This window comes from Myodes glareolus, chromosome 20, assembly GCF_982192425.1.
Source record: "Myodes glareolus chromosome 20, mMyoGla1.1, whole genome shotgun sequence".
NCBI classification, from domain to species: domain Eukaryota; kingdom Metazoa; phylum Chordata; class Mammalia; order Rodentia; family Cricetidae; genus Myodes; species Myodes glareolus.
Genome location: NC_142045.1, coordinates 46,375,829 through 46,400,177, shown reverse-complemented (window position 1 = coordinate 46,400,177; position 24,349 = coordinate 46,375,829). Strand labels below are relative to the sequence as shown.

Sequence of the window (24,349 nt, the reverse complement as noted above, 5' to 3'; positions counted from 1 at the left end):
AGCACAGGAAACAAAAGCAAAATAGGCAAATGGGATTGTATGGGGCCAAGGCGTCTTGAGCAGAAAGAAAACAAACAAGAGTAGAGATGATTTGCAGAACAGCAGGAGATGTTAATACTCAGAACATATTGTGAACTGACTGACTTAGAGAGGAAAAAGAGAGTCACACCTGTTTCTACAAGGACAACTGATTAGGCCGTGGTAGTTGTGGAGAATTACAGGTGCCCAGCCAAAATTATTTGGAGTCATTTTAGTCCCCTTAATAGCTGTTTATTCCCACATCTGTACCTGACCTAATTGCCTTTCAGCTACCAGCTAAAACAATTTTCAGTGTACATCAACATTTTCTCTCATCACCCTAAACTTAAGGATGTCATCAGACATCAGTCTGGAAACTGCATACCTGATTCCCCACCAATACATTTGGCAAATACCTTGATTTATGACTTTCTTTAGTTTTAGACCCATAGAAGTTCATGTGAACCTTTCCATGTTTGAATGCCTCAGACAGGGCAACCCGAATCCAAGTTCCTAGACCATGTTTTCTTTGAGGTGGTAGTATCAACAATATAACAAGCAAGCACACACACACACACACACACACACACACAGAGAGAGAGAGAGAGAGAGAGACAGAGAGACAGAGACAGAGACGAGAGAGAGACTGAGAGACAGACAGAGAGAGACAGAGAGATAGAGACAGAGAGAGAGACAGAGAGACTGAGAGAGAGACAGAGAGACAGAGAGGGAGACAGAGAGACAGGGAGGACAGCAACACAAAATCCCCCTAATAATCTATTTTAAAATGGGCAAACAATCTGAATAGAAATTTCTCAAGAAAAAAAGCTTACATATTTCTTTTAAAATTGTCAAACTTGTTAAACATACTATTTAAACCATGAACTGAGTGTGAATTTTTATCTTGTTTTTGACTGAGAAAGGAGCAAGGAACAGAATAAAAGTAAAAAAGCAAGAGATGTCAGAGAAGTCCTGAGTCTGTGACCATCCTCTAACTAGAAGCATCCAAAGGTCCTTTTCTGGACAGGGTGATTTTGGTCTTACTAACATGTTCCCTCTCTGAGCTGTGCCACCACGTCGTTGACTGCTCCTTTCTGGAGGTCTCTGCCTGCACAGCGGATGCTGGAACAAATGCTGGCTGACTCGCAGTCCCCTTTAAACCCCAAAGAAATATTAATTCAGACAGTAATCCTTTAACCCTCGCAGTGACCTATGCCTTAGGGTGTATTTCCAGAAGCAAAACTTAGTAAGACTTGGGAGCAGCGATTCCTTGTGAGAATCTCCCAGGCAGAAAGGAGTGAGAAAAGGGAAGGTTGTTATGCCGGCACCGTGAGCCCCCGCAGAGACCAGCAGTTTGTATGCGAATGCCAAGAACCTTTACTGCGAGCTGGAGCTTGGACTCTCTGTCCACTGCCACGCAGCGGTTGGATCGGGGAGAGGATTGAGCTCAGCTAGGGCAATGTTTTTAAGGAGCAAAGGATTGGGGAAGGGGAAGGGGAATTCCGGATTCAGATGGGTAGAGTGAGGTAACAGAGGTCTTGCCAAACAGGGAATGGAAGTTGGCCACCTATATACAAGTTAGGTAAGCTTTTCTTAATGTTCTGGAGCATCTAGTACTTGTTTGTCTCAATTCTGATCGCTCCCCCGCAGGTTATAGTCTGTGGCTTTTACTTGTTATTATAATGGTGAGTTCTAGTCCCAGTATTGTTAGTCTGTAACCTGTCATGGCTTCACTGATGTTACGTTAGGCCTCTTCAGGGTGAAAAGTTAAACACTTCTGATGTGGGATCCTCCTCTCTATGCTATGAATATGTTTTACTGCCATTGGTTAATAAAGAAGCTGCTTTGACCTATGGCAGGGCAGAATATAGCCAGGCTGGAGGAGCTAGAGAGAGAGAGAATAGGTAGAGCCAAGAAGATGCCATGTAGCTGCCAAAGGAGAAAAACGCCAGTCAAAACCTTACTGGTAAGCCACAGCCTTGTGGCGATATACAGATTAATAGAAATAAGTTAATTTAAGATGCAAGAGCTAGCCAGGAATATGCTTAAGCTATTTGCCAAACAGTGTTGTAATTAATATAGTTTCTGTGTGATTATTCGAGTCTGGGCAGCTGGGCAATGAATGAGCAGTCTCTGCTTACATACTTCGATCAGTTTTGTTGAATAACTAAGAACACAATTTATATTCTGGAACCAGGTTCCTCCCTGCCTTCACTCAATCAGCAGACTCCTTCATCAATAATGCAACATGCTTCCGATTCCACGTTCACACATGTTCCCTGCTCATGGTCCATACTCCCTTTGAAGTTTCCAATCCATGACCTAATTTGCCTCTTTTTTTCCATTCCCACTCAGAGGCCGCCTTTTGCATCCCACGCCCCTCCCCAATAAATCTCTTGTGTGAGGTCTGTTGCGTGGTATGATTTTTGTGGCAGTCCTTGGCTCTGACCGCCAACATATGCTTTTGCCACAAAACACTTTCAAGTTAGAGTCTGGCTTCTCTTCATCCCTTTCCAAGCTCTCTAGGTCAAGGATTGTGCCAAAGTTTAGCCTTACCTTGACACAAGGGCAGCCTTTTGTGCCCATTGCCAGGTAGACATTAACCACAGGGGATGCTACTTCCTTTTGGCAGAGGGTGGATCTCTAGAGAGTGACTAGCTGGGAGCTGCTCAGGAGGATCAGTACGGTGGTTGAGGCAGGGCAAAAACAGTACCAAGTCTGTCGTTATCTCCGTTCTCCACGAATAACTCAAAACTATGAAGAAGGGGAAAAATGAAATGCTAAGACAATGTGCTGGGAGAAGCTGGGCGGAGAAGAGAAGCTATGGGGGGAGGGGGGCGAGCAGGGGGCGGGGCATGGTGGAGTGCAGTGAGCAGAACCAGGGAGAACGAAGTGTAAGGACACAGAACGACAATGCCACGATTAAGTCATCGCTAACCTAAGCAATACCAGTAAGTGAGGCAAATATAAAGCCATAGGATGCCAGTTTTAGACGAGGGAGGTAGACAAATAGAAATTTTATCTTACAAGCGCTCTAGCTGCACGAAAGGCAGGGAAAAAAAGAAAAGAAAAATGCAGGTACGTAAATGGTAGGGAAGCCATGGGCTTTCTCTTCGTACCTCTGCGGTTCTGGGTTTTGAGAATCGAACGTTATTTTTAGCTTTCTTCTAACCTCAGTTAGGACAATTATTAAACTATGTGCTCCGTTCTCTAACAAACTCCATTTCCCAAACAAAAACTTCAACATTTGGGACCTTAGATATTGATCTGAAAAAGAGCATCATCCACTGTAGAAAGTCTTTGCCATCACTGTTTCAATACGCTGCAGCATTGCGAAGGGCCAGCCTACTGCATTTTTTCTCCCTTTTCCTAGCTAGCATGTTAGAATTTGATTTATTTCTGTAGTTTCCTATGGTGCTTTTCTCTAATTATGTCCATGCTTTTTTGACTTGTTCTTTCTCTATTATCTTGTGATTTACACATTGTAAATTGTTTCCATTGTTTCATGGTATGTTCTGAGAACTGGCTGACTATAAAAAAAAAACAGCATATGCTTTTCCTATCATAAAAATAGCTAACTAAATTGATAACTGCAAAAATTACGCTTTTGTGATCAAAGGTCGGAGCCTGTTTATAAAAAGGTTCCCTACTTTTGATCAGGACTGACTTTTCTCTCCTACTTCTGGGGAGACTGCAAGTTTGGTCATGCCATAAAATAAATTTTTACCTTGCTCCTGGTTTAAACCCTATAGCAATATGTCACAATGGGAAAAAATTGCTGTTTTATTCTGTTCAGAAGCATTTCATAAAATGCATAAAATCTGAAGTGTTTAAAACATGTACTTTTAGATTAGAACAGAAACTGATGACATAATTCTACAGTAGTAGCAAAATACGCATACAATCCTTTTCTTAACTCCCCTAGGATAGAAATTAATTAATCTATCAGAGCTTGAGGAAGCTGCATTTGGTGTTCATTTTTGTCTTCATGTCTAGTAAGTCTTTCTGTGTGATAGTCGTGGTATCATTGTTGGTTTTTAAGACTAGAAAGTCCTGTGATCCCAGTTTGTGTCCCAGTGAGAGTTAACAGGAATACGCTGAAGATGTACAGGATCTAAACCCAACTGCATGGGAGATCCAAACCAGGAGGATACGAAGGTTTTATAGTCTGTCCTGGCTCTTGTCCCTTTATGGGAACCACAGACTTTGTGCGTGTAATCAATTCTGCTTTGCTATGTAAACAAGTCCCTCACAAGCTCGGTTGTAGAAGAGATTAACATTCTTTGCTAGGAAAGGAATGGCAGGAATGAATGGCCCTGGTAGCTTGAATAAGAATGACCCCAACAGGCTCACATTTTTGCTACCAGGGAGTAGGATTATTTGAAAGGATTAGGAAGTGTGGATTTGGAGGAAGCAGGTTGGCACTGGGGATGAGCCCAGGCCCTCTCAGGTCCTTCTCCAGCATCATGTCTGCCTGTGTACTGCCATGCTCCCCACCATGATGATAGTATACTGAGCCTTTGAAACTGTAAGCAAGCACCAATTAAATGCTTTCTTTTTTCTTCTTCTTCTTCGAGACAGGGTTTCCCTGTAGCTTTGGTGCCTGTCCTGGAACTAGCTCTTATGGGCCAGGCTGGCCTTGAACTCACAGAAATCCACCTGCCTCTATCTCCCGAGTGCTGAAATGCTTTCTTTTATAACAGTTGCCTTGGTCATGGTGTCTCTTCACAGCAACAGAACAGTAACTAAGTAACTAAGATACAAACCCTAGAAAGGAGCAGAAGGCAAGACAGGGAGTCAGTTGTTGAAATTTAGCATTAAAACATTAGAGGTACACATTAGAAGATATCAAAATGAAGCTTACAATAACCCCCAACTTGAAAAACCACTTCTTTATTGACTATGTTTACATCATCAAACCAAAAATACAAAGAGAAAGGACACACACATATATTTTAGAAAAATCTTTAATGATTGTTTTTGAACAATCCTATGAAACTTAAATATGTGGGGTAACTATATTTTCAATTAGCTCATTTCACTGTGAAATTCGCCACTTGAGTTCCAAAGGTCTTAGGATTGTCAGTGATGCCTAAAAGTCTAAGAAAAATCTCAACAAGTCATAGCTGGTTGTAGAACGTCTTCAGTTTCTATTCTTAAAAAAATCACTTCAGCATTTGGCTGAGAGGGTATGCTACATAGCGATGGTCTTTTGTCTGTTCTTGGATGCTATTGGCTGTTCAGGTCAGTTGGTTTCAACATTTACCAAGCACCTACTATGTATGTACCAGGCACTGCACTAAATGTTGGAGACATAAAGATGACATTGATGTGGTCCCTGTCCCCCAAGGAGCTTACAGTCTCTTAGAGGCTAGCAGGTAATATAAAGACAAACATAACAAAAACGTCAGTGACATTAATACTGGGCTTCTAAATACAATAGCATGTCACTGTTTGTAATGTTGAGGTCAATTGCTGAAATCATTTTCATGTAATGGAAATCATTACCAGCTAGCTTAGTTTTAAAGTCTGCATGATAAACATAGTTAAGACTAGAGCTTTACACCATAGTTTTTCAAGTATTTCATACTTAAGAATATTATTGCCCACATTTGTGCTATCGTCAAATTCGACGGCAGGTTGCTACCTCATTCACATCTCAGCACACTGGGGTTCAGTTTCTCACTGAGTTTATGAATCAAGATGGCTAGTTCTTCCGTTGCTTGGCTCTTGTCTTCCAAAAGTTCATAACGGAGGCTGGAGATATCCTGCTTGATTTCTTTCAGTTCACCTAGAGTATTTGTATTAAAAAAATATGTGTAAGTGGTGATTTGTTCTTTACATTCAGACAAAAAGACAAAGTGAAATTCACTCAATCTGAATACATTGGCTTCAAAAAGTCTCCAAGGTAGATATTTCAAATTCTCCTTTAAGGTGTTCAAGAAAAGCCATCCTTAGCTGGGTGGTTGTGGCATAGGCTTTTAATTCCAGAATTCAACAGGCAGGGGCAAACAGATCTCTCTGAGTTTGAGTACAGCTTGGTCTACAGAGTGAGTTCCAGGACAGCCAGGGCTACACAGAGAAACCTTGTCTTGGAAAAAAAAAGGAAAGAAAGAAAGAAGGAAGGAAAAAGAAAAAGCCAATCTTTAAAAGCACACTCCTGTGTAGGTCAGGCAAGTTCCCCGCCACTGGGTAATGGCCCAGTCTTTCTTTGCGTAGGGTTAGCCAACTACAGCATTGCTCATAATGTTAAAGCAAACAATTAAGATGCATTTACATAGCATGAAACAGGATAAAACAGTAAAATCATACTTTTGAAGTGCATGATGGCACATGCCTTTAATCCCAACATTTGGAGGCAGAGGCAGATCTGTGAGTTTGAGATCAGTCTGATCTAACAAGTTCTATGTAGATCAGAAAGATCCTACCTCCAAAAACAAAAACAAATAACCTTTCCTGATATGGGATGCCCTTCTATACACTGCAGATATGTGTTGCTTTTATTGGTTGATGAATAAAATAAATTCCTTTGGTCTATGGAAGGGCAAAATATAGCTAGGTGGGAAAGCCAAACTGAAAATAGGAAATAAAGAAAGTGGAGTCAGGGAGATGCCAGCAGCCGTAGGAGGAGTAAGAGGAGTAAGATCCCTGGTAAGCCACGGGCTGCGTGGTGATACACACATTAATAGAAATGGGTTAATTTACATGTAAGAGCTAGTCAGTAATAAGTCTGAGCCATTGGCCAAGTAATTGTAATTAAGTCTCAGAATGAACTGGGCAGGAAAAACCCTCTAGTTACACCCTCCCCTAAACAATCACATTATCCCCTTGCTAGACATAAGGAGTCCTTTTGTTCCCTTGGAGGGTTGACACACCCACACCAGTTATCATCCATTGCTTTACTAAAAATGAATTACATTAATTTCCAAATACATAGATGTAAAACTGAAGTCAAATTTGATGAAGAGAGGGGACACAAAGGGAGCTGCTCACTAGACAGTGGCATAAACACAGGACTGGGTCTATCTGGTACAGAGACCAGGGTGTGAGGAGCAGAGGAAGCCAGGAGAGATGCCACTGCAGCATGCAGGCTCCTATCTCTTCAAGGGAGACAGCGCTTGGAGGTTAAAACCCAGCTGCTCCCGCATTCAGCTTGGCAGCACTCTGAGCATATACGGGTTACAGAGGAAAACAGGGCTGTTCTGGGAGCTATCCAACTGGGATGTAGAGAAGTCATTGTCATTTAAAGCAAATTTAGAGGAAGAACATTACTAGATCCTAAGACTCCATTCTGAAACTCTGTGAAACTCAGAATTCATCTTTTAAAATAATAGAATAGCATGGAGATGTATCTTTGAAGATATTTCCTTTTATTAATAATCTTTATTTTTAATTGACAAATAGTGATTTTATATTTATTTATGGGGTACAATGTAGGGTTGCTTTTTATCATGACAGTTTTACGATATTTTTAAAGTATAATTTGTATGATTGGTAATTATAATTATGGAGACAGGGTCTCATTTAACCCAACCCTCAACCTCACTGTGTAGCTAAGACTGGCCTTGAACTCCTGATATTCTTGCTTTTATCACCTGAGTGCTAGGATGACAGGCATGTTTTACCACGCTCCAGCATGTATGTTCTTTTATTATATAAAATATCAAATGAGCTGTAACTCAGTAATAGAGCATGTGCTTAGCATGTATGGAGCCCTGGATTCAATCCTTAGCATTACACACAAAATTTAAACATACCATGAAAATCTTTTTATTATTTTATTTTATTTTTATTATTGTTAATTTTATTTATTTTATTATTAATCGAGGCTGGCCTCAAACTCATGGAGATCCACCTGCCTCTGCCTCCCGAGTGCTGGAATTAAAGATGTGCACTACCACTGTCCTGCTAAAGATTTATTTGTTATGTATACAGTGTTCTGTCTGCATGTATGCTTGCAGGCCAGAAGAGGGCACCAGATCTCGTTACAGATGGTTGTGAGCCACCATGTGGTTGCTGGAAATTGAACTCAGGACTTCTGGAAGAGCAGCCAAGTGCTCTTAACCTCTGAGTTATCTCTTCAGTCCATGGAAGTTTTAACTCTTATTCAAGAGTACACACCAGCCATTTGTAGATTCATTTTGTGGCAAAAAAGAAAGAAAGAAAGAAAGAAAGAAAGAAAGAAAGAAAGAAAGAAAGAAGAGAAGAGAAGAGAAGAGAAGAGAAGAGAAAAGAAAAGAAAGAAAATAGAGGAATAATGTGGTCTGGTTTGAAACAAGTCTAGAGGCCTGAGTGAACTTTCTCCCACACTGAGCCCCATCATCCCTAGACCTTCTTTCTTTGATTCTGAATCCAGTAAATACAGAATTCAGCCTTGAACTTTTGCTTCCTGGATAAAAAGAATTACCTCATCTAATATGCTTATATGTTATGCAGTCAACTTTCTTTTTAAGAACTTTCTTCAGCCGGGTGGTGGTGGTGCACGCCTTTAATCCCAGCACTCAGGAGGCAGAGGCAGGAGGATCTCTGTGAGTTCGAGGCCAGCCTGGTCTACAGAGTTATTCCAGGACAGGCTCCAAAGCTACAGAGAAACCCTGTCTCAAAAAACAAAAAACAGCAACAACAGGAAAAGAACTTTGTTTAAACTTGCTTCTCACTGACATCCTCTTTGGGGCCAGGGTTCAACGCTGATGACTTTTGACACCATTACAGCCACACAGCTCCTCCCGTTACATAGCTAGCACTGTACTCCAGAGGAGGTGTGGGGCAACTATAAGATTTCTGTGTCTCAGGGCTGGAGAGATGGCTCAGTGGTTAAGAGCACAGGCTGCTCTTCCAGAGGTCCTGAGTTCAATTCCCAGCAACCACATGGTGGCTCACAACCATCTGAAATGAGATCTGGCGCCCTCTTCTGGCGTGCGGCCATACACGGAGGCACAATGTTTATACATAATAAAAATAAATAAATAAATCTTAAAAAAAAAGAAGCAATAAGCGCTAAAAAAAAAAGATTTCTGTGTCTCCATTCTAACTCCATCCCAACACTACCTTCTTGAACCTACTTATAGGCTAGCATAATAGGATTTTTTTCCTGGTCCTTTATTATATATTAATAGATTTTTTTTCTATGAAAATATTCCATTGGGTTGACTCAGATTTGAAAAGGACTCATTGTGTTCACCAGGAAATGGCTTCAAAGTTCATTCATCAGCATTGCTTGCTAAGTTAGCCTTACTCTTATCAGGACAGGCAGAACCAGTAGCAATGTATCTGGGTTGGAAAAGAGCTTCCACTTATTAATTATGTCTCTATGTGTGTGTGTCTGTGTGCGTGTACGTGTGTGTCTGTGCATGTCTGCGTGTGTCTGTGTAGGTGTCTGTAAATGAGTACAGGTGCCTGCAGAGGTCAGAGGCATTGGAGTCCCTGCAGCTGGAGTTACAGGTAGCTGTGAGCTGCCCAACATGGATGATGGGAATCAAACTCAGGTCCTCCGAGTAGCTCTTTCTCCCAACTACTGAGCTACCTCTCCAGCCCCAGGTTTATTTCTTTCTGACTCTAGATCTGTGCTGTGGTTCTAGTCTCCAATTTTAATTTATTTGGTTTGGGACTTCAAACCCTTTTCTTGAAACAGTGTTCTGCTAGGCCATTCCGGTCGGTCTAGCATGCACTATGTAGCCCAAGGCAGCCTTGAACTTGCGGTGTATCCCTGCCTCAGCTCCCGTGTTCCCTAGGTTAGCTATGAAGAAAGGTGTCTCTGCTGGAGATGCTTACCTTCATTCACCTCGTCATTTTCTTTGTCTACTTGTGCTTTCAGAACATACCGCTTTATAAGTCTTTTCATTATCTGCTGTTAGGCGAAAAGAAATAATTAAATCAGCAATGATACACATGAGAACGTCGAGGCCGCTCTGCAGACAGCCTTACATACCTGTAGCGTGAACAGCATGACTATTCTCAGAGAATTTCCCAAGGTGCAGAGCTTAGCTCTCTTTTACTTCCTGCTGGAACTTACTACATAACCCACACACACACTCTTTTTTTTTTTTTTAATCTCAGAAACGAAAAAGCTTTTTGTAAAAGTTGGGTTGGAAAATATCAAAGGTTATCTTTCAACTAATGGTGTGTGTGGTGTGTGTATGATGTGTGGTATGAGTGTGTGTGGTGTGAGTGTATTGTGTGTGGTGTTTGTGTATGATGTGTGTGTGGTGTGTGTGTGGTGTGTGTGTGGTGTGTGTGTATACGGTGTGTGTGGTGTGTATGTATGGTATGTGTGTGGTATGTGTATGGTGTGTGTGGCATATGTGTGTGGTGTGTGTATGATGTGTGTGGTGAGTATAATTATTATTTGCTATATTTAGTGTTTTCTGGATTCCACATATTTTGTTGCATTACATGTTTGTCCTCATAACAACATATATTTCAACTATTTCTCTAAGTCAAAATAAATGTTCTTACAGGATATTTATTCATGAGAAAAAAACTCAATTTGGACGCCAAACTCAAACCATGTATAAAAAAATTAATTCCGGTTGAATTTACATCTGAAAAATGAAGCTTTTTAATTCTTTAGGAAAAATATCATTATTTCAGAGCATTTTTTTGGGGTTTGGTTTTACAAAAAGTAAAACTGGGTTTCTCTGTGTAGCCCTGGCTTTCTTGGAACTCACTCTGTAGACCAGGCTGATCTCGAGCTCATAGAGATCCACCTGCCTCTGCCTCCTGAGTGCTGAGATTAAAGGTGTGTGCCAGGCTTAGATTATATTTTTTAAAAACATGATAAGCATTCTAATTAATAAAAAAAAGATAAATTGAACTTTATTATGATTTAGGAATTTCTATTTACATAGATACTATTTAAAAAACAGAAAAGGAAATCACAAAATGGGAGAAAATATTAGTAATTGCTATAATTGAGAAGAATTGAGAATCAAATATTACTGTATTTAACCATTGTATTTTCCTTTAACAAAGAAAATTTCAAAGAATTGGTATTTTTAAACAGGAAAAAGGCACCTAGGTATTTCACAGAAATGGAATCATAAGTGGTACCAAACTTATAGAACACACATACGGTCTATTCCTGAGGACGTATGTATTATAACAAAGGGGAGATGCAGGTTGGCATTTAATAAAGAAAACGAACAAGGCATACACTTGATAAAGACAGCTGCTGGAGAAGCCACGGACCAATGGAGACTGCTCATTTTCCTGGCTTGAGAGCGAACGGACAAGACACTTTGGGAACAACTTGGTGCTATCTTCTAAAGCCCAACATTAGCAAAATGTTCCCAAAACTGCATAAGTGGCCAAGAGACATGACAATAGAGTAAGAAGCCATGTTGTCCTAAACAGCAAGAACTGAACAATCTAAACAAGCACCAGGAAGAAAGGGAAATAGAGTCTCACACAGTGTGATCTCCCTGTGCTCATTTATCTTATAAATGAACCACAGTCACACACAGGGGATGAATCTTAGAAGCATGATGCTGAAGCCGGGCACAGTGGCACCTGCCTTTAATTCCAGCATTTGGGTGCATTTGTGACTTTAAGGACAGCCTGGAGTACATAGTGAGTTCTAGGACAGCCAGGGCTGCATAGTGAGACCATGTCTCAAAACAAACCGAAGCCAAAACCAAGCAAACAGAGAAAGAAGCATGACAATAAATGAAAATGTCCAGTTGCAAAGTATCTCACATGGTATAAAGCTATCTTACAGAGCCCAGAACCCAGGAAATCCAGGCTATATGCATTCCTGGAATATTCTTACGTGTGATAAACCTACGTCTGATAAGAAAAGCAAGAGGATTAGGAATCCAGACTTTAGGAGTGCACCTGCCTCTTAGATGTTGGCAGAGATGTGTGATAAGGGAAAACGCAAATTAATGGCAACAAGCAAATACTGCTGTCACTCAGGTGGTGGCTTTGTACATTCATGAGTTGCTTCATAATTCAGGATGCACTGTATAAATTCTTGTGCACACATATATAAAACTATCACACTTAAAAGATGATTCAGGAAAGGGATGGGGGAGCCTGAGCTAAAAGGTAGTCATTATGAGAATGGGAAAAAAAAAAAAACATCCAAGGCAGTAAAACATTTGAATCTAAGTTATCTGTGAGATATTAAGGTGACTAAAAGGGGGGAGGGGTGTTAGGGCAATCTGAAATGCCAGTGTTAGAGAAAAATGACAGCGATCTGACAGCAGAGATCCCATGCTGTTAAAAATCCTGTGTCCCCAGTCATACTCCAACCCGAACCTGCAGGAATCAGCATCCCAAACTGCCAGGTGGGAGGACTGGGAATGAGAAAATAGAGACAACAGGGAGCTAGGACAGGAGCCAGGACCAAGAGTCTTGCATAATCTGAGGGTTTATGTCAAGCAAGCTATTAAGAAATGCATCATGTTATATTCTATTTTACAAGAGGAGAATGGGCCAAGGTCAGCAGAAAGCTAAATCAAACAGTGTTGGCAAAGAGAACATAGGATACCTCAGGCACAGCTGCCTTAAGACGAATGACCACAGGCCTTCAGAGGGAAAAGGTAGGCTCACAGGCCCTGAATCCTTAACTCCTTCGAGACCTCAACCCTAGCTCCAGCCACAACCTTGCCAACTGTGCTCCCAGTCAAAGACACAGAACTAGTGTTCCCTTTGTCCTTCCATCAGAGCTTCTGAGAAAAGCTTGGATTGACCTGGCTCTTCATTCAAAGGAAATCAGACCAGAAAGACAGATTTTAAGCTCACTTATTCATTCACCATTTATTGAGAGCCAGTTTTATACTGTAGTATACACACAAGCACGCTCATGCACATACGCACACACATACATCATACATACATACATACATAAAGGGGTGGAGAGATGGCTCAGTAATCAAGAGTACTGGCTGCTCTTGCGAGTTCAAGTCTCAGCACCCACATGGTGGCTCATAACTGTCTGTAACATCAGATCCAGAGTACTTAATGCCTTTTTCAGGCATGTATATGATGCACAGACATAAACACAGACAAAATACCCATTCAAATAAAATAAAATGGCGATTAATAAAGATAATAAATTAAACAATAACTATTTTTAAAAATATTTATTTATTTATTATGTATACAATATTCTGTCTGTGTGTATGCCTGCAGGCCAGAAGAGGGCACCAGATCTTATTACAGATGGCTGTGAGCCACCATGTGGTTGCTGGGAATTGAACTCAGGACCTTTGGAAGAGCAGGCAATGTTCTTAACCGCTGAGCCATCTCTCCAGCCCCAACAATAACTATTTTTAAAGAGATGGAGAAAAGATCATTCACACGTAGTGCTGGGTCATAGACTGTCCTGTAGGAAAGCCAAGAAGTTGATCCTTGCCACACACAGTAGCTACAAATGAGGCAAGTGGATTGAAGGTGTAAATGTATGAATGAAAACTTGTAGGGAGACATTCTTGATGCTCTGAAACAGGGGTCCTCAACCTGTGGGTTGCATGTCAGATAGTTACATTATAATTCGTAACAGTCACAAAATTAGTTATAAAGTAGCGACAAAGTAATTTTATGGTTGGGGGCCACCACAACACGAGGCATTGTATTAAAGGGTTGCAGCACTAGGCAGGTCGAGGACCACTGCTCTGAAAAATAGCCATGAAATGCGGTCTTAAATCAAATGAGATTCCCCCCACCCCAATTGTCCCTGGATTAATAAGAAGTTCAAGTTGGTTACAGAGAACACCAGTTACCTTACAGTCTAAGGACGTTTTCACCAGCATCTGGGTCCATACCGCTTCCTTGGGGCTCACTCATACCCACAAGGAAAATGCCTGAGAAACACGAACCCCTGGGTCCTACAACTCTTTTGTTCTCTGATTGTTCCATGAGAAAGTGAGGAGTGCTTCCTCTACAGCTTGTTAAAATTATACTTGTCTCTGAGAAAAGGAGCAAATGACCTACCCCTACTAACTGTGTAGTCCTGTGGACTTGCAGGTTTGCTCCAGGTGATTAAGTCAGAGGGAAAACAGAGGGAAAACAGAGGGAAAACATAGGCAGGAACAAGGACGGACTAACTTCTGCTCTTATTGCCTGACAAACAAATTATCTCACTATGGAAATCAGGTGGAAGGTCCTCGAGAAACTGAAAGAGAACTAGCAGATGACCCAGCTCTACTTCTGTTGGGTACGTGTGTAGGGGCCCCAAGTCAACACAGCAGAGGGGTTACCATGCATTCTAGTTTATTTTTGCACTCTTCACTGTCGACAGGGCTTGAAACCAGCCAAAATGTCCATCAATGGATGGATTAAGAAAATGTACACATACATAGGGAATTTAGTTCTGTTCTAAAGAAGAATGGAATCATAACATACGTAGGAAAAAGAACAGAACTGGAGATCACTGTGGTAAGAGAAATATTTCTTTCCTATGCAGAACCTAGATTTAAATGTTTATAGACACACACAATGTTCTTTTTGGACATCATGCATCATTGATTTGTTAATTAATTAATGAATAAATTAACTGGTGTGTGTGTGATGTGTGCACGTCTATGTGAAGGCGACTGCATACAAATGTGACAGCATGTGTGTGTGTGTATGCGTGTGTGTATGATGTGTGCACTTCTTTGTGAAGGAGACTGCATGCATGTGACATCGTGTGTGTGTGTGTGTGTGTATGAGATGTGTGCACGTCTGTGTGAAAGTGACTGCATACACATGTGACACACATGTGTGGAAGCCAGAGGCATGGTCCTTGTCTTCTGCCTTGTGTGAGGAGGTTTTCATTTGCCACTGCACACACCAGGGCAGCTGGCCTGAGCTTCTGGGGAGTCTCCTCTCTGCCACCACCCTCACTGGAGGAGCACAGGATTACAGATAGGCAAGCACAATTGTGTTAAGTTTTATATGAGTTCTGGGGATCCATACTCAAGTTTTCACAATTGTGTGGCAAATTCTTTACCCAATGAGCCATTTCCCCAACCCAGTGCTGATCTCTAACACAGTGTCACTTTTATTTTTTAATTTTAAACTTTTATTTTATCCTATCTATCTATCTATCTATCTATCTATCTATCTATCTATCTATCTATCTATCCATCTATCTATATCTGTGTGTTCCCATGTGGGGGTATGTGCATGTGAGTAGCCAGAAGAGGGACTGAGACTCCCTGGATCAGGAGTTATAGGTGGCTATGAGCCGCCTTCCATGGCTCAAGTCCTTTGCAAGGGCAGTATGTACTAATGAGCTATCTCACAAGAGCATTATGTACTAATGAATCATGAACCATCTCACTAGCCCCTCCTGGCATTCTTCTTGTCTTAGCCTCCTGGGAGTTAAGGTTATAGATGGGCACCATGATGCATCAGTTTTGGAGCATATAGGCCAGTTGTTTTGTAGTTGACATTCTCTTTCTTTTCTCTCTTTTTTAAAATTATAAGTTCAAGTGCTTGTGAGGAAGTTAAGAAGTCCTTATGTGTACCTCCTGCTGAAAATAGAAATACAACTACTTTTAAGAATGTAATTAGAGGGCTGGAGAGATGGCTCAGTGGTTAAGAGCATTGCCTGCTCCTCCAAAGGTCCTGAGTTCAATTCCCAGCAACCACATGGTGGCTCACAAACATCTGTAATGAGGTCTGGTGCCCTCTTCTGGCCTGCAGGCATATACACAGACAGAATATTGCATAATAAATAAATATTTTAAAAAATGTAATTAGAAAAATCTCTTTTAATGTGAAAAGAGACATATCCCATGATAGTCATATAGTACTATTAATAATAGTCAAAAATAGAAAGTGAAATTAAATATTCTTTGAAAAAAGTAAACAAAGTGGTTTGTTGATACAATGGAAAATCACACAACAGTTAAAAATGAGGTATCCATGTAGCAATATGGAAAACTTTTAACAACAAAAAGGCGTATCTGTAACAATTTTTATTATATTATTTGTATACATAGGAAATACACAGGTAAGGGGCTGGAGAGACAGTTCAACAGTTAAGAATGCGTACTGCTTTTCCAGGGGAACCAAATTCGATTCCCAATACCCATGCTAGGCAACCCACAACCACCTGTATACAGCTCCAGCTCCAGGGGATCCGAAGCCTTTTCTACAGGCACTGCACTCAATGTATGCACACCACCCTCTTCTAATTAAAAAAAATAATAAATCTTTACAAACCAACCCAGACAAACACTCCCCCCTAAAGCTAATGTATGATGCTATGGATAAATTTTTATAAGTGGTAAAATATACAAAAGTAGGGATGAGAAAAGCAGACATGAGACCTAAGAAGAAGGTGACGTTCTTTATCTAGGGAGGGAAACAAACTCGCAGAGTGTTTTCCTTGCATCAATGACTGAAGAATGCCAGAAGAACACGTCAAAACATTAGCATTTATTAAAGCAAGGTGTGGCGGCATAATATGGTCATGGTAAACAAATAAGCATCCACAGTGCTGTAAGCACCTTGGTTGCCAAAGAAAGTAAGACTAAGTATGGATTTAAAATGATATCCTGTAAAACGATTTTCTTAGAAACCTCTTACCAAAGAATAAAATACAACTTTTATTTTGTTGTTGTTGTTGTTGTTTTGAGACAAGGTCTTGGTTATGTAGCCCAGTCTGCCCTCAGATCCACTATACTCCTTTCTCAGCCTCATAGACACTGATCTTACAGATGTGTACTTGCTTCCACGCCCAGCCTAAAACCTCTTAAAAATTGAGGTGGGGAAATGACTGAATTGGCAAAGTGCTTGCTATGTAAGAATGAAGCCCTAGGCTGGGTGTGGTGGCACACATCTTTAATTCCAGCACTCAAGAGGCAGACGCTGGCGAATCTCTGAGTTCGAGGCCAGCTTGGTCTCCAGAGTGAGTTCCAGGATGGCCAGGGCTACACTGAGAGACCTTGATTTAAAAAAAGAAAAAGAACGAGGATCTGAGTTCAGGTTTACAGCATGCTCATGAAACCATTGAGGGAAGGGAGAGGCTGGTGGGTCCCCAGGGCTCACTGGCCAGCCTCCTAGCCAAATACACAGTTTTGAGTTCATTGAGAGATAAGGTGGAAAGTGACGAGGAAGACACCTAGCACATTCACACACGTGTACACTTGCACACACGCATACCTGCATGAACATACAACACACATACACAAATAAGAGTTAAGGTGAGGCAGACGTGTTGGGAGTAAAAAGAGAACACCTGAGCTTGACTGAAAGCCTTTGTTTAGCAGATGAATGATCCTAAAGAACTCAGGAGCCTCTGTTTTCCAGCTCCATGACAGGTCACAGAACCCGGCCCACAAACCACTGCAGATCAAGACGCGCAGTTTCTGCTGAGATACGTTAGGTGCTAGTGGTATTACTTAGTAAAGCCGGAAAACTAAACTTCTAGTGTAATATGCTGCAAGATATTTACATGTCTCTTGAAACTATGCTTAAGAAAAGTCTATGGAATTTTGCACTTACTGCCTAAAGGGAAAATAGATTGCTGTAATTTTTTTTCTGGAGTTCAAGAGTTCTAGAAGCAATCTGAGCAAAGTTTCTCCTTAACAAAACCTCACCAAAGGAAAAATAAATAAGGTATCTCAGGGAAATTTATGTATAGAGGCATAAAGCTTTCCCCTTCAAAATTTGCTGTGTTTAAAGCCAGGCTCAGTGGTACACACCCTTTGTCACAGCAGCAGCAATAGACAGAGACGGTCTGGGTCTCATCGGACACTCTCAGTCACATTCCAGAAGGGCTTGGCGACCTGAACTTTTGAACATAAGAATAAATAATAATCCATTCTATCATCTTTTAGCCCTTCAGTAGTTGCTGTTTGACTGTTCTGGGAGACTTTTTAACCAACTGAATATATTAACTATAATGACACAAGACACAAGGGCCTGTACAGATCTGGGCATGATGGCAACACACCTGTACATCCCAGCATGTAGTGGGTAGAGGCAGTAGAATCAGGCGTTCAAGGCCAACTTCTTCTACATACTGAGTTTAAAGACAATCTGAGCTTTAGGAGATGTTATCTCAGATTAACTAAACCAAATAAACATCAGAAAAATCCATCCATCCAACCAACCAATCAACTACACACACGCATCAAAAAAAAAAAAAAAATCCAGAAAAGAGACACCAGAAAGAGTCAAGTCCTGAAACATTAACCCAATCTTCCTTAAAACACCAGCCAGAGATTGTTTGAACTAGACAGGCTAATTAAAACTCCAAACTTCCAAAAAATATAATAAATGAATAGTCAGGTAATTTTGCAAAATAAAAGTCCTGAAGAAAGGAAGGATATCAACTTGCATACGTTTTGTTTGATTTTTTTAAAACTATGTATGGTCACATAGTATTCCTAGACAGAAAATGGAGCCTAATACAAAAACACCCACCTAGGAACTTGCTATAGGAATTTAGTAAATGAAAAGTCAATAGAAAACAAAACAATATTCAACATAATGACCATAGATGGACATAATCATCTGGAAAAAATAAATCTAGACCTTCAGGCATCATTATATTCAAGTATATTCCACATGGATTGACTATTTCACATGAAAAGTGAAAGAACTGAATGTATATAAGTTTAAAGGTCATTACATACTAGGTATTTAATAGCACATAAATTCCCAAAGCCACAAGAGCTTGTAAAGTTGACTTTAAAAATTAAAAAGTCCAGTGCAGGAAAATAACAGCTAAAACAATCGAAGGCATTCACACACTGGTAAAAACATCCTTAGCTCAGATCACAGGTAAAGGCTGACAGTTTAACTATTAAAAATTCCTCTTAATTGGAAAGTCATCAAGAAGAGCACATGGATCATCAAACATAACATGGCCAAGTTCATCCATGACAAACACACAGTAAAAACACTTGACTATTTCTGTTAGGCTAAAATAAACATCCTGGCTTTATTTCTATCAGTGGACGATGGGGGGATGAAATGAACTAAGCACCATCATCTAACAGACCATAAAGTCATCAAAACAAAGAAAGACTTCAACAACCAATGTGTGAATCAAGTTTGCCAAGTTTTTCTCTTCTAAGGAAACAGTACGCAGAGGTGGGTTATTCTCATTGATTAACACCACAGACGCTAGAGATGTCTTGATCCTCTCTACACCTTAGACATATTAGGGTCTAAAGCCCTCATATGAGGGTCAAAAGGACTAGCCAGATGAAACAAAGCACTATAGCTTCTTCTGCGCTAGATAACAGTGTCCAAATCTGCGTATGACATCACCATTCAAAAGGTATTTTTAGGTTGTACTGACAGAACAACAGCAATCATTCGCGAAAGAGATTTCATGGAAATAAACACTAGTGGAACTCATACTAGTGTTTTCATACGAGAGCATCACTATTCTAATATAATCCTAATATTCTAAGATTTTTTTAGTCCTTTCTCCAGGGCAGGGCTTATGCAAATATCTGTTTTTTGAAAATTACAGCAATGACTGAGTGGTTAAGGGTTCTTGTTTTTGCAGATGAGCAAAGCTTGAGTCCCAGTGCCCACATGGTGGTTTACAACCATCTGTAACTCCAGTTCCAGGGGACCCAATGCCCTCTTCTGACCCCCGTGGGCACCAAACATTCATGAGGTGTACAGATGTACACATAGGCAAAATGGCCTCACATAAAATATATAAATCTAACTTTTCAAAACCATAGAAACACTTTGTTGTCAACACCGCAAAAGCAATTCTTCCTGCTGAGTCTGGCGGCACAGGCCTGAATTCCCAGCTTCTGGAGGGACTGAGGTAGGAGAACTGAAAATCCTTAGCCTGTCCAGGTAACCGAGTTGGAAGTCAAGCCAGGAACCTTAATGAGACTCTGACTCAAAATAAAATAAAATAAAATAAAATAAATAAAAAAGACTAGGACAGCAGCGTAGGCAAGGACCTGGGTTCAAACTTCAATCTTAAAATAAGAAACAAAGAATTTCAATCTTAAAAAAATAAGAACTAAAAAAAACAACAAAAGCCTCTTCTTTAACAACCAAAAAAGAGAAAAAGGGAAAGATTACCAAAAAAAAAGTGGAACTCTGATTTTTGAGGTGCCCAATGCTCCCCTCTCCCTGTTCTGCACGGCTCTACAGTCTAATTTGGAATGCATTGCTCCACACATCCAGAGGGACACACAAGGAACCACACACAATGGCTAGAGAAATAGAGAACGGCCGAGGAGTGCTTACCTGGTAGCGTGTTGGCTGATGGAGAATGCTGTTAAAACTGTGTGATTCAAAAACTCTCGAGTTAGACTGAGTGAAGAGGTTTAACTAGGAAAAAATACAATTAACCTAGTAAATTAGCATACAATCATTTGGAATAAGAAATATAGTCTATTTGATTCTCTTGGCTGGCATTTCTGGAGTCAGCACTTCTGAGGAACATTTAGTATAGGTTGGCTTTTATGAGGGGGTTAAATATACCCGAATGCAAACATCCACATGAGAGACATGTTCCCTTCCATCAAGGCACTGATAAAACGCAGTGTAACAGAGCTATTCATTAAGAACGTATCTTAGAAGCTGGCTCCTACCTAGCATAAGTTTTCCTGGGGCCATGCAACATTTACCATCCAGAACCCTAATACCTCTGAAGTACTTTGGCTGCTGAGCCCAAGTTCCTCTCCTAAAACTGAACAGAAGCTACCACAGCTGTTGGTAGCCTTATAAGCATTCTGAAGTCCTACAATATCACCTAAAATAATTCCTCTTCCCAAGCATCTCACCTTACTCTGAGCAAAAATCAGACCTTCGGAAAAAACTGGTTTCAAGAATGGAGCTTTATTTTCTGTCTCATCTATCTATCTGTCTGTCTGTCCGTCCGTCTATCATCTATATCATCTATCTACCTATTATCTATCTACCGACTTACCTATCATCTATCTATCTATCTATCTATCTATCTATCTATCTATCTATCCATCTATCATATATCTATCATCTATCTCTATCTATCCATTTATCTATCCATCTATCTATCATCTATCTATCTACCTACCATCTATCTATCATCTACCTATCACCTATCTGTCTCTCTGTCTGTCTATCACATATTTTCTCTCTCTCTCTCTCTCTCTCTCTCTCTTTCTCGTCTTACATTTTGAGTAGGTAGGAGCAGAAAGCTAGCAGAGACCCTATCCCTGTCCCTATTCACGCAGGCACGAGCAGGGACTTCCCATCCTTCAAGGACAAGCTGCCATGTATACGACGTGATTCAAAAGTGCCCTCCCCCACCCAATTATATTCTCTCTACCTCCTGAGCCTCACTGTGGCAATTCAGGACCTGCGCTTGATGACGTTACTTTTCTCTCCGCCACTAGGGGTCAGTATCTGCCTGCTGACTGAGCTTAGCTGCTCCAACAGGGAAACATGTCTTAACGTTCCTCTAAAACAGAACAACAACAAACTGGCATTTCTTCGACTTTTTTATTTAATTCATTTAACAAAGGATGTCTATGCCCATGAGTAAGACTGACAAGCTTTAGCTGGATGTAGTGGCACATGCCTGGAACCCCAGAAGCTGGGGAGAGTGAGGCAGGAGGATCACAAGTTCAAGGTCAGCTTTGGCAATGTAAGAGAATCTGAAAAGAGAGTAAGGCCAAGGTAGGCTCTCCTTCCTCCTGGCAATGCCTCAACATGGTAGGGGTGGGCACCCTGTGGCCAGCTCTCCTTGTGTGCCTTCAGAGAGGTCTAAGAACTCTGATCACCTGGCTTTTGGCACCTACACTATGACCGTTTCAGGTACAAGATCCATGAACTCTGCTGCCCACAGAAAGAAAACTTCAAGATATGTTCTCTGAGGCATGAGACATTGTAAGCCCCCCCCCCCCCACGTTAGAGAGGCTAATAAAGACTTAAGAAGCTGAGCTTCCCTAAAGCGATAAAACATTTATCAAAACACTGTCAATCTTAACAGTAGGCGGAACCGCCCGGGATGTTGGAGCCGGCTACCCCCACTGACTGAAAAGGGCTAAGCATGGAAAACCTCAATATGCCCTGAACTAGCTGCTAGACAAGTGACCTGGTATGGGGTAATGGCTTCCGGTGTCTCAGCTATAAGACTGAGCTAATGATATCTGCCTCACACTACTGCATGAAGTCCAAACACACAGCAGAGCAGTGTGGAATCTGACAAGGACGGGCACTGATGTTTGGCGAGTACATCCCATTCAGTCCTCACAGTAGCCCTGTGGATCACCTCATTTATCTGTGAGACTTGCGGATGAGCCAGAGCTCAGACCCAGCCTAACCCAGCGGCTTCGCCTCCTCGCACGCCACGGCACCTCACCGTATCTGTGAGATGTTATTTGAACAAGGCACGGACAGCCAGTCACTGACGCAGAGTCTGACAGCGGTGAGAGATCATATCCACGTCACACAAAAGCCTTAAATAACCACTTCCTTTTAAGCTTTTTTCTTTTCAGTGCTGGGGTTCAAACTGAGAGCCTTGTACAAGCTTGGAGGTTCTGTATTACAGAACCACACTCCCAGTCACTTTCTGTAGAAGTAAGATTCTAGGGTTATTACAATTCTTGAAAACACAGGTCTACCTTAAAACATAAGGGATTAAATTGCATCCATCTTGTCTTTCCCCCAGCTTCAATAGAGAAAAAGCTTCTACCTTTGCTCAAGAAGACCTGGGTTTTATTGTTTCCCTGGGGGGTCTATAGTACTTTAGTACGCCATTTTCATATTTTTCTTCTAAGACAGAATCTCACTCTAGTCCCATCTGGTCTCAAAATCACAATGTAGCTCAACCTGACTTCTGACTTTGTATCTTCCTGCCTCAGTCTACCGAGTGCTGGGACTACAGGCATGCATCGCTATGCCGGACCCCATTTTTAATTTTAAACAGAAACGGTGTTTGAATCTCACACATTTGTTCTCGTCTGCTTTGCTCCCTGTTATTTTAAATACATCCGTAACGCTGTGTCTCCTATCCCCACTCTATATATGGAGGCTAAGTTCATGGTGACAAAAGGCCACCATAACCCAGAGGCGTTTGTTCCTGCTTACGAAGGGCATCCATCGCTATTGAGAAGATGCTCTGGCTCCTGTCTATGGCATGGCATTATAGGAAAGATGACTTTGCTCAGTCTCTCTAAATATAGCACTAGTGAACGTGCATATGCCGGGGGGGGGGGGGGAGACCGGAAGTTAGGGTTAACTTCAGAGTGGCCTGTTGAAAGCATGGAAGCATTTTGTGGAAATAGCTTGTCTTTTTGTGTTTAACAAGCTTTTTATTTGCTTGTTTATATTATGGGAGTTTACGTGAGAAGCTGATCCCCCCCAAAACAGGACATAGACTAAGTGACTATTTGAAACACTCTGCAGATAGTATTAGTCTATGAGAGACCACGGAATAGACAGCTACCTTCAATATCGTGTGAGTTCACACACGAAAATTAATGAACAGGCGTCAAAAGACGAGGGGAAAGACATGAAGCATTTGTTTTAGGATCTTGGCGTGTTCTCAATACCTACCCTGGACTTGGAGTTACCCATTCCCAACTCCAGATCCTTCTGCAGTCTTCTCCTCCTGCATTTGGATAGGTTAGCGATCCGCATGATGAAGTAAACAAAGGATTTTGGACTAGGGACCAGGCTGAAGGGCGGAGGCAGCGTTTTCCCGTCGTCAAAGTAGGATAACCACAGCTTTGAACGTGCAAACTTCCACTCGACATCGCTGTCGTCCTGGCACAAGGCAAAGCTCATTGTTAAAGTAGTTACGAAATCCTAAAGATTTTATTTTTACTTTAGTGTGTGCACATATACCTGTGGTGGCCAGAAGAGGGGACTGTGGTTACAATCGCAGAGTTGTAAGCCGCCTGATGTGGGCTCCGGGGACTAAAGTCTGGGCCTCTTCAACAACAGCGTTGGCTCGTAACTTCTAAGACATCTCCAGTCCCACAGTTACTAAATTTTACTAGACATTCTAGACCTGACACATATTTTTTAGAGTAACTACATTATGTTTTAAACAATTAAGGAATTCATTACCTTTATTGGCATGTAATTCTTACATGTCTACATAATATAGCCTCACATATACGTTACTCAGATGCTTTCTCTTCCACACGTCTCTGTCTGCACCTACTTAGATGTAACCAGCACTTCCTGTTCTTTGTTCCAAGGTAAAGTAAAAAGGCAAGAAAAATTCAGGGTCAAAGAAGGATAAAACTATTAATCACTGTCTCCCTCTGCCACGCCAACCATTTCTTCAATTCATCACGCTTCTCATTCCCTGGCACCTTCCCTCCTCTCCCAGGCCCATTATCCCAGGTTGGTGTAGAAAAGTCATGCATCTTACTCTAGAAGGCAAAGGGGAAAATGGCATTTCGATACATTGATT

General features: G+C 41.2%; 1 protein-coding gene across 2 annotated transcripts in view; it reads right to left on the bottom strand.

Annotated features, from left to right (window-relative positions):
- Positions 1 to 4,967: 4,967 nt before the first annotated feature.
- Trpc3 (transient receptor potential cation channel subfamily C member 3) overlaps positions 4,968 to 24,349 on the bottom strand; it is a 68,483-nt gene continuing 49,101 nt past the window's right edge. The window contains exons 9-12 of one of the 2 annotated variants that reach the window (XM_087899524.1): positions 23,482 to 23,691; positions 20,185 to 20,268; positions 9,790 to 9,865; positions 4,968 to 5,809 (exon numbers count right to left, since the gene is read on the bottom strand). In XM_087899524.1, the coding sequence (XP_087755650.1) occupies positions 5,667 to 5,809; positions 9,790 to 9,865; positions 20,185 to 20,268; positions 23,482 to 23,691 (513 nt within the window). In that variant the 3' untranslated portion in view covers positions 4,968 to 5,666. The remainder of the gene's footprint in view (positions 5,810 to 9,789; positions 9,866 to 20,184; positions 20,269 to 23,481; positions 23,692 to 24,349) is intronic. The other variant, XM_087899525.1, reaches the window with a different exon arrangement.